Source organism: Centroberyx affinis, unplaced genomic scaffold, assembly GCF_046629955.1.
Source record: "Centroberyx affinis isolate AG114_WGS23_722 - 3 ecotype Tasmania unplaced genomic scaffold, CSIRO-AGI_Caff_v1 ptg000332l_1, whole genome shotgun sequence".
Classification (NCBI taxonomy): domain Eukaryota; kingdom Metazoa; phylum Chordata; class Actinopteri; order Beryciformes; family Berycidae; genus Centroberyx; species Centroberyx affinis.
Window position 1 is genome coordinate 485,082 of NW_027279007.1, and position 11,302 is coordinate 496,383.

At 41.7% G+C, this 11,302-nt stretch overlaps 1 protein-coding gene across 1 annotated transcript; it reads right to left on the reverse strand.

Annotated features, from left to right (window-relative positions):
- Nucleotides 1-264: 264 nt before the first annotated feature.
- LOC139641014 (rac GTPase-activating protein 1) lies at nucleotides 265-10,914 on the reverse strand (the record flags this gene model as incomplete). Its single annotated transcript, XM_071515222.1, has 12 exons — nucleotides 265-316; nucleotides 421-535; nucleotides 1,011-1,131; nucleotides 1,429-1,561; nucleotides 1,781-1,886; nucleotides 4,328-4,526; nucleotides 4,635-4,730; nucleotides 4,830-4,994; nucleotides 6,296-6,447; nucleotides 7,127-7,274; nucleotides 9,471-9,569; nucleotides 10,861-10,914. Coding segments are annotated over 12 exons (1,440 nt in total), but the record flags the coding sequence as incomplete, so codon positions are not given.
- Between the last annotated feature and the right edge of the window lie 388 nt (nucleotides 10,915-11,302).

Sequence of the window (11,302 nt, forward strand, 5' to 3'; positions counted from 1 at the left end):
AGGTGGGAGGCTGATTAGTTGGACTGATGAATGCTCCCCACACAAGGGGTAATCCCAAATTCATTAGCTCAGATGAGCTTTCCACTCCCATACCACACTAAGTGCACAAGCACAATATTTATACACGAAAAAGACTTGCTTACTTAGCTTGTAAAGCTTTTACATCCAAATACCAATATTCTTCACTTTACTGAACAATCAATAACAAAGAGAGAGACACGCGCACACAAACAAACACTCATGGCTTCAGGGAAGGGGAGCCAATCAACTGGGGGATGTGAAGAACCTCTTCCCCGGCTCTGCCTTTGCCTTGCCACTGAGGGTAAATGTCAAAACAAACGGGAGAGGTGTTAAGAGTACTGTGACAAGTGGGGGAAAAAAAATAATAATCCAACCGCTGTCAGAAACGACTGGTCTTACGTGTTGCTGAAAGCGTTGCCCAGGTTCCTTATTCTGCCCCTCAGTGAGCCTCTGCTGGGAGCTTTGTTGTAGTAGGTGCTCAGCTCCGGGGATGTCAGTGGCTTGAACAACCGATCTGAGGAAACAACAGCGTGGGCAGCACAGCCATGGGGACCAGAGTATTTACTGGACTGTTGCAAACTGATGCACGTTATTTACCTCTACATCACTGTTACCATGTGATGGTTGTAGTAGTTCTAGCTTATTGTAGATAGGATCCAAACTATACTATACTATACTATACAGGCAAGATTCAAACTGGTAATATGCATTACAAAAATCTGCAATCCCTGGCAGCAGCTGTGCAACTGACGATGTCTCCTGCTGCAGGGTGACAGACTCAATTTGTTGGAAGGCACACATATTGTGTATAAGCCTAGTGAGGGACTAGAGTCACTGCTGTTTGTTTATAGCTCAAGCAATCATTCTGATTGCCGTTTGTGTGGCTGTTCACTCCCAAGAAAAACTATAGCATTCAATGGCCTCTGTTCAAAACCCTATGGGTGTTGTTAGCCAGTGTCTTAGCCAATTTAATGTACGACATGCTATGCGAGTACCGTGTCCGTCATCCTGGTTGTTGGCCCCTTTCATGGAGGGTAAGACTTGATCCTTCTGCACAGCGAGGAAACGCCTCCAATACTCTTCAGGGAAGGACAACATGCGGCAAACCACCTGAGACGATGAAATCAAGCAACTCGGTAAAATGCTGACACACTGCAGTTCAACAAAATCTGAGCATTTCTGCCTTTCTAATGGAATCTATAAGGTCCACCATGTGACACTGTCACAACAAAACTGATCTGATATATGAACTGGGGTTACTTGCATACTGTATTCTCAAGGGCAAGACTGGAGAAAACAAATCTTCAGCCTTGATGTATAACTGAAGTACAGCAGGCCTCACATTGGTAGTGCCAGGCATATGTTGTTGGACTATATATTTCCTCTCAATAGTAGAAAGATGCCAACCTTAGGCTGAGTGTTTGTGTCTCTCATGATGGTCATCGGAGTGGGCTCGGCCATCCCATGTCCAACTATGGTCGGTCCAAACACCCGCGCCAAATTGTTCTGGTCCATTTGACACTGTGGGCTCTTCATGACCCTAGAAAAATTTATATTTGGGAATAATTGATCTACCAATACCTTTAATTACAACAATGTATGTAATGCACCCTATGTCAATAATGTATTTATTACTGTATTTCTATCTTTTCTTATACTTACACCTTCCATTATCTGAGAAGTCATTGCTGTTTTGTGTCAAAGGTTCTTGCAAACAGAGGGCAGTCAGTACCAAGTACAGTGTAACAGTGGGTCTTACTTCTGTAAATGAAGCATGAGGAAAGCCAGGGTGTCTCGATTAGCCTTTGGCAAATCCCCTATGGCCTGGTACATGATGGCTGTGCTGTTGCTTTCATCAGGGATCTCTGATACAGACACAATGCAACAGAGTTATGAGTTGATCAGAGGCCACTAAGGTGCCACAGTACAGTCAGGCTGTAACAACACAAGGAAATGAGGGCACAAAACCAGCCGAGGTGCTCGTAAGTTTCCCGCACCAATGCCAATTTAGTAAACAGGAGCTATGGCTATGACAGCCTTCATGTTTGCCTTCTGAAGATGGACAAATAAGCACATCTACATGCGATAACTCCAGGCATGCACGCATCCCGATTACCTTCAAATTACCAATTTCCATTTAGACAAGTTTATCTAGTAAACAGAAATTAACATGCTATGCAAGGAGCAGTAATATGTAGGGAAATGTATTGAGTTTTGATTGTTTGCAGGCATCAGGGAATTGTCAGACATTATGGAAAGGAAATAATCTGTCCAAAATGGATGAGGTTAAGTCAATCAATTACCATGCCTTGGGCACTTAGTATTTCCCGGTTTAGGCAGGCATCTAAATATGCTCTTTCAAAATCCATTTTGTGACTGCAGCTAATGCATTTTATGGAGTCATGAACGTTTCACCGAGTTCCCGCCCTCTATGGAGTTTTTAAACGGAGGCCAAGTTGATATCTTTCATCTTCAGCGCCTCACGTTGCTTCGTGGCGCGAGCTTCTCATCTCCAGGAAGAAAGTAGCTTCAATTACCTGAAAACACACTATCCGTGTCAGCACAGCCTCGTCGGCGCTGTGGCTAAGTCCATGCCTGCCACTCAATCTGGTAGTGTAACACCTCCCTGCTCAGCAATCACGACCAAGTGTGCTTATGTTAATTATACAATAAGCCTGCAATCACAAAGATTACTAACTGTGGTGCTACTGATTGTCAAGGCTGTGAAAATTATACAACTCTTGACGTGTGTGTAGAAAGTGAAGTGTGGGCAGTTATGGGCTGCGGTCGAATAGTCTTTTTTGCTTAGGAAGGTTCCTGAGTGAAATGACCCAGAAGTATCTAAGTGGCAGCCATGATAAGAGCTGTTCGAATTCTCTAAATGCTAAGGAAAGGTGCTTCAATACTTCCTTACTTAGCTCCTTTAACATAGGATACACTGGACCATCCTTTACGAAAGGAAAGGAGATAATGCCGTCCCACAATTCCTTGCGGCAGCAACATTTAAAGCGACGCACCGTTCGGCCGTTCACGAAAACAAACGATCATGACCGTCAAGGGACGTAGATCATCATGCAAGTTACCGTTGCTTATTAAGCATTTTCCATCTTATGCCATAACTTGCTAATATGCTAATATGTTTTGAACTTTCAACAACATGTTAAACCCATAGGCGAACTATGAGCGTTACGCTGCTGTTGTAAAATGAACAAAGTGAAGTTAACGTTGTAGCGTAACCTATGCTCAGTTTGCATTAGTTATTTCTTCATTCTGAGCGTTGTTGTATTGCCAGCCTTTAGGAATATCATTAATTAATTTTACTTCAGTCACAGATGCTGAAACCCTTGCCTTAATAAAGGCCTGTATCAGCCATAACAACTTCAAAGCACAATCAAGTCAACATTTCAAGGTGTTTACTGAGTTGTGTGGTGGTTCTTAAGCTATTCTATGCATAGGCTTATAATCAGATCATAATCAGCATATTAACCATAACACAGAAGTCTGTCTTTCAAGAAAAAGGGATATGAGACGTTTTTAGCCAGATGATGTTTTTAATTCAACATGTTTGAAACTTAAGAATGATGATATGTACAGTAGTATTTGTAGGCCTAACATGTTATGCCTATCTTGCATGAATTTAACAATTATTTTCATACAGTCATACTAATTGGGATTCATGTCGATAAATATGAGTGGACAGGAGGGTGAGCGTGAGCAACCGTTCTCACTGTGACAACCATTTCGTTTCACTTTTGTGACTGGTAGCCTATATTCCTTTTTTATTTCAATTCCAACCTTGGTGATGAAGCAATATTTTTCACCGGGTTGTCCACGTTTATCTAGCCTGCATGAAACAACATGGTAAGAACACACGGGGCGAAGTTTAGTAGTCCATCTTCGGAACATTGTAGTTTCACACGGCAGACCCAAGTCAATAACATCCGCCGTCACATAATCACGTAGTCTAGTGTAAGTGCAGTCGGATTCTCTTAGCACTGCGGTTGTCTTTTCCTAAGTCCTTATGAATTCTCCTTCACATCTTTCCTTGACCTCATGACGTTTTCCAATGAGGTCAAGGAAAAGTGGTTAGGAATAGGAGTTAGGACGTATTTTTTTGACTATTCAACCGCGGCCCTAGTGCTACTCAATCTATAACAATAAAATATAGTGTAGTTGAATGGCAGTGAGAAGCTTTTATAGTATAAACCCCTTGGGCTCTATAATCTCTGCCCGATCTGTATTTTTTTCTGCGCTTTATTATTTTCAATTGTGCAAATAAATTATTTGCTAAACTGACATTACGCACCTGAGGCCTGCATGAATGTCCTGTGGAGCCGGAAGGTGATGAGAGGCTCCTTCAGTTTCCTCAAGAAATCCTTGAGAAGGCCACAGACAACATGGATTTCGTCCACTTTGCTGAGCATCAGCACTCCTTTGCCCTGGATGTACTTCTCCCTGAGCTCCTTCACCAACCTCTCCCCCCCGGGAACTCGGTAAATTCCTCTCTGGGACAGCGAGGACAAGAGATGAGGAGATCCACCATTATTATGACGGTTCTGTGATACGAGTCAGAGGTGGGAACACACGGTCGGGACACTGTGGATAAGCGTTACCTCTTCTAGTCCCCTTCTCTCGATTTCATTCACACAGCGAACTATCAAGAGAGGGACTCTAGGATGGGTCACTGGAGCAAAGCTCTCCAAGGTGTCCTGAAAATGAAAAGATCTGATTTAAAAAAAAAAAAAAAAAGTGTGTGTGTAGCCCTTAGTTGTATGTGAGAGTAGGAGGTTATGAGTGCTACACTGAACCTTTGCCGCCTGTACAGAAGCGCCTGGGGTGGTAGGAGAGCAGCCTTCAAGGCATTTCTGTTTGCATTCTGGATGTGCAACGACACGACAGTCTCTACATTTCACTGCCATCTTGCCGAAGCGAATCCTCTTCCCGCATGGCAAGCACGTCTCTGGCCGGATCACCTGAAAGGAGGCACGGATGTACTGTGGCAGTTATTCTGACAGACTCGGGATGTCTTACAGGGCATTAAAGCAATATTTCACATTGTTAGGAGGAGTTGCACTTCTCAGGACGCACGCTTCGACAGAAATTCAGCAACAGTCCCGTCTGCCCTGGGGACCCGCTGTTGACACTGGTATTTTGTTTTTTCCCCATATCTCTCAATATTGGGGATTGCAAATTGGCAAAACCACCCACTGAGCAAAAGACGTGATTTCAACGTCTCGTCTATGCTTTAGCTCTCATATAGCCCAGGATCATTACGGTTATGTATAGACCTATTTTAGACCAAGCAGTAAATACATTATTACAATGAATAAACATCTGTAAATACCAAAAATATGCACCAGAGAAGTCCTGTAGACTAGCCTACAAGATAATTATCTGAGCACAAGAAGTAATTTCAACATTGCGTCTATGCGTAGCTCTCATATAGTCCAGGATAATATTGTCTATGTATAGACATCTAATAAACTTTCACTTTTCAACCCCATTTAAACTTAATTTAGCCTAGACAGCTATGGCCATTTAGACGTGTTTTAAATGTCTAATCAACGTAAAATTGCTCAGTGGGCAATGCTTAAAAAGTAGGATCTAGCACAGTGAAAATCATATTACCAGATCGACTTTTTTTCTTTGCTTATTTGCTAATTGCTCATTGCTCAACCGGAGAGGAGGAACTAATCAGGATGGGTGTATTTTTAGATACAAATCTTGCCTAGTGCAGTTTTATGTTAGGTTTTAAAAATATAAATAAAATGGTGCTGGTTATAGGTTGCCCCTATTCCACACTCACAAACTACAGATATATACACTATATTAACAAAAATCTGGACCAAAATGAAATGCCACCATAAGATCTACGTTTTTGATTATATTTTCAGCAGAAACTTTTCACTCAAGTGTTAAATCAATATTCAAGGTCAATGCAAGTCTGTAAATGCACCCACGCCTCTTAACAACCTTCAGAACACTTCCAGTCCACCTCTCACAAGTCTTTCTAATTATACCTCGGGGAATAAAGAATCATCACATCCTCTTTCAGTTTATTAGGTGCTCAGGAGGAGCATCTCTATAAGAGCCGGGCTGTTTGTGTTCGTTCTTAGGGAAATTAGGTCAATTCATGAATTAAAAACTGTGCTACTACTGCACTTTGGTGTTAATAGGTGGAGTATTTAAAGTCAACGTAGCACCTGGAAAGCACTAATACACTTTTTTTTTTTTTTTTGAAAGGTGTAGATGTAGGTCATGATTCAGTTCATACCGTTTTGGACAGGAAAACATGCTTCAGGGTTTTCTCTGCTATAGGAGTGTAAACCGGTCTGACGTGGACCTCTGCCATGGTTTCCTCCATCTTTCCTACAGTGTCAGGTTCTGCCATGGTCTCATCATCGGGCACCCACACTGAAGTTTGGTCTGGAGAACGAGAAGTGCAGCCGTCAACTAAGCTTAAAGTGCTGTTGGACTTTGGTACCTTGGGTTGTGTAGCTTCCTGGCCATGATGAAACCCCCAAATCTGTGATTCTCTGTTATCTGTTGCTCTGGCAGAGGAGATTGGAGAATTGTGGGGGGTTTTTTCTCTCTCCATTCACTGCCATTGTGTGGAGGAACATGTATGAAAATCACACTTCTAGCACAAAAACAAACGCAAACAAAGCAGATTCTGACAATACATAAAACAAGACTAAGTGTCTAACAGCCCCTGCTGTCGTGGGGCTAAAAACTAGTCATGCTGCTGAATTGTGTTCAAGTGAATCGCTTTCTTTATGTTTATTATGTTTTTCAGTGCGAACAAGAACAACACCCAAATCCGCTCGGAGGAAACTTATGCAGATGGAACAAAGAAAATTGTAAATAGGCAAAAAAAGGTGGGAGACAGGACTTTGACAAAGCAGATTCTGCCAATATATAAAAAAAAACAGTCTCTCACTTTTTCTTTGTTATCTGCACTGGAGCAACAGATAGCAGAGAATCGCCGATTTTGGGGTTATATCATGGCCAGGTCATGGTTATACTGGTCGGATGTGGGTTTTAAGACAGAAAAACCAAAATTCCTTCAGCGACAGTAATTCATGTCATTGTAAATTCGACACACCTTGCTCACCCCCGATTGAAACCACACACTCTTGTGTTACTGTCCTGGACGGTTTCTCTGGAGTCTCCTGGGTAATGCCTATCACCATGTGAATTTGACCTCCGTTCTCAGGGGTTGTGACCGACGCCTTCACTACGGTCTCCACTTCCTGAATTACACAGAATAAGCTTCAGGGTTAAAAAAACCCCCAAAAAAACAAAAACACAAACATCATTCCAAACTAATCAGCAGCCATGTATCCTCAGTGGCTCCGATGTCTGTTGCTATAAAAGAAAAAACAAAACAAAATCAGCTTAAGGCTATGAGTGGCAATTGTTCCTTCCCAACAATCTCTACCATGCGTGTGTGTGTGTGTGTGTGTGTGTGTGTGTGTGTGTGTGTGTGTGGAGGTCTTCCAGTAACAGGCAGACTAGCTATGGGCGATGATCCAGGGTCGTTTCCACCTGAGAGGACAGGTGGATGGTTTGCACGTCTGTACACTGAAAGGATGACGCCTAACAGAGAACTTAAGGACTGACGGATGAGCCGTCAAACAGAAACTGACATCTCACGGTGCCCAAATTCAGAGGGTAAAGAAAAATAGCACTTGGCTGTCATGCTTCACCGGAGAATGCTAATGTTTTGCTAAACTGTGCTCTGAAACGTCGTGAGTGCCATTTCTCCGATGCCCCTAAGAGTAGTAAGGCAAGAGTTGTCGTTTCTCACTCGGTGGTTATGCTGCGTTCCGGAGATGTCGTTCAGGTGGAAATTCCGACTTCCTACTGGGAAAAATGCAATGTAAGAGTTTTTCAGAGATGCAGTTAGCTGACAAAAACGCTTTGTTAGTCTATTATTTCTTACAAAAATGATAATGAGCGAACCTTTGTGACGCCACAAAGTTACGGAAGTTCGAACGGCTCGTTTAGAGGCTCGCTTTTCTAATATGGATTGTGTGGATTTAGTTGGCGACCGTGCGTTTTGATACTTTCACCATGTTTAGATAGACCATCCAACTCCTTTATAATCGAAGAGGCGGGGGGAATCCTGTTTTACACCATATGGGACCTTTAAGTTGCACTTATACCACGTTTACACTGACAGCAACATGATCAACAGCTCACTGAAGTCCATTCACTTCCTATAGAACTGATTGACCAGGGACACTCGGACGATGTGTGGACACTCAACAAGCTTGACAGCAGAGAAAAGTCGGCGATGGATGGATTTTTTTGACAGCCAATCAGATTTTCATGCTTTCTTGTTTCCTTACCGATGTGATTTAGTTTCCTGAACAATAGGTGCACATGTCAAGTACAAAATGGATGAAAAGTTGATCATAGCCACTAAAGGTTTCCCAGTTCTCTACAAGTTTTATTTCGCAGACTACAGGAATAACAGTCTCAAAAACAATGCTTGGAGAAGTGTTGCATCCATCGTTGGGGTCGATGGTAAGCGCTGAGGTAATTGTACTTTTTATTTTCTATTAATGCTACCTAATTAGTGCTTGCTAGCTAGCTAGGTTAACTCATCAAAACTTATGTGGCATTATGAAAGGCAATACCAAAGCAGACAAAAATGCATCTGTTGTATAGGTAGTATATGCTGGGCAAAGGAAGTCATGCAGGCGTCCATGTTTCTCTCCTGGTTTATCTGAGCTGGATCACTGGAACACAGGAAAGTTGTAATTATGAGCTACCAGCTGAGAATTTCTCACTTTGAATGGAGCGCAGCATTAGTTACAGCTCTTTAAACATAAGAGAGTAACGCCCTGTTGATTAAGTTGACCTATGTGGTCTGACTGAAACCAATTAGTGTTTTTGTATGCTTTGGCAGGTTTAAAATTGAGAGGCTAAGCCAAGTCAGAATCCCCACAGTAAAAACACTCTTAGTTCCACTTCAGCTGACTGAACATAACTTTCATAACCTCCGCGGCTCCGTCTCTCTGTGTGGTCAAATAATTCTCAGCACAAGATTTAGCACCAACAATGTGTGAAACTAAGAGAAATCAAATGTGGAGCTGTACATACTCTGTTCCAAGTGGGCGAATTCCCTTTTTTTCTGACCACGGACAATGGAAAACATGTTCTGTTGGCAGATACTTTAACACAACATATTATTTCTCACCTCAGGTCCTTTGGTAAGCACTGTTTTTGTTTAAACCCCACACAAACTAAATATTAAATAGCGTTGCTAGATTCTAGGAATTCAGACAGTATAAGGATTCATAAATTAAACTAATAAAAGGGTTTCAATAAAACTTGGATCAGGCAGTTCAGCGCTGCACTTACTCATACAGAATTTACAGCTCAAGGTAAAATCTGCAATTGTGACGCAACTGACAGACATTTTATCAGTCTCTATTCACCTTTTCCACAGTTCTTCTCTCCAGCAGGTCTCCAGAGCCATTTCCTACTCTCCCCCTCTTCCCAGCTGGAGCGCCCATGGTGGGTCCCATAGAAGACCGCTGGGGAGGTCAGCAGAACATGGATTACTGCTTTATAGCATCACCGACAGAATAAATCACATAATTTATAGACTGTTTTGGGCCACACTTTTCATCCAATACAGTAAAATCAAATACGCAATCAGGTCCCTGAGGCGTTCAGCAGGACTAGAAGAAATACTAGAAACCAAGATCATTACACACAAGAACCGGTCTGATTCTATTAACTCCTATGATACTAATACGGTTGTGCTATAATAGCTGCTTGATGGTGGTTCCCATTTTTTTTTATGCGAAAAGATTCCCTCTGTGAAAATTAAGGTTTCAATGACCACGTTTACATGCACACAACAATGTGACTGCAATGTGATTAAGATAATAATGCGAGTAAGTCACGACCCATGTAAACACCATAATCTGATTATATTAGTGCCATTATGCTCTTAGTGGAAGTAAACAGCGTAATTGGAGTAACACATGTGGAGTACTTTCATTTAACTGGCATTAATGGACCAATCAGAACATTTAAGTGCAGAACATGTATACACATCACATTTTTTTTTAAAAAGGGACAACTCCAGTGTTCTAGTGCTTATCACATGTGAGATATTTTCATCACGTGAGATATTTGCTTTTTTCAAAACATATTACGAGTTACTCCCAGTAAAGAAGAGGATGGCAGTTTTAAGGTGGAGTTGTGTAAAATCAAGCTTTATTTTCTGTTTAATTTTAGGGACTACACCTGTTGTCTATTGGCTTGACTAGGAGGCGGGTCCTAACGCAACTGCAGAGAACGTTAGCTATGGGTTGAAAGTTTTATTTTGGTGAGGAAAAATTTGACCCCTCCACAATGCAGATTATTATGAAACAGTGAAGGGAACTCCTTTCAAAATGTAAATGTTTATAGCCTGATATTAGCGTTCCAGTGCAATTTTTCAAAATGCGATTGTTGGCTTCTCGTACATAGTGATGGATTACCTTTACCGACTCAATCAGAGGAGTCCGGAGTTGTTTGGAACTGAATGGGAGTGAATGAGCCTGAGAAGTATGGCCAAACTGATGTAAAAATAGCTTTAATCGTGGTGCATGCATGTAAAAACTGTCACAACATTAAAAAGGGACAGAAAATGTAAAAAATGAGCAAAAACTCAAATCAGGCTGGGATTGTCCTTTAAGTGTGATGAAGTTGTTCTTGTGTATTTGGTGACATAGCTTGTGTTCTTCTGGCAGTTTGTCATTTCAGTTTGAATACTTGCAATAAACCAATAAGCAGTTGCGTTACCTACAGTGTGTGAGGCGTAACGCAGCTTACCCTCCTCTCCCTGGCTCTAGATCTCAGGGGCTTAATCACAGTTGTGTCCAGGTCCTGCACCAATTTAAACAAGAGTCAGGGTGAAACCTTCCTTTCAGAGCAGTCTCGTCAAGTTGATGCATCATATCATGCAGCTTTCTTATCACAGTATGTCACACTGCCTGTATGCTACAATTTGAAACATCTAATTGTTTAATAAGGATGGGACGATACGCTTATCTCACCATAGGATTCAATATGCAGTATGGGGTTCACGATTCAATACAACCACGATATAATGTAATGATTCAATGACAAAGTATGACTGTGCAGAATTTATTTCTGAGCCACAAATCTTTCTTGCAATGGCATTGGCTCACTAGAATGTAAACAATAATTTAAAAATGTCCAATAATGAGGCCAATAATAGAATTTGGATGAAGAGCTTGTGACACTGTGTTGG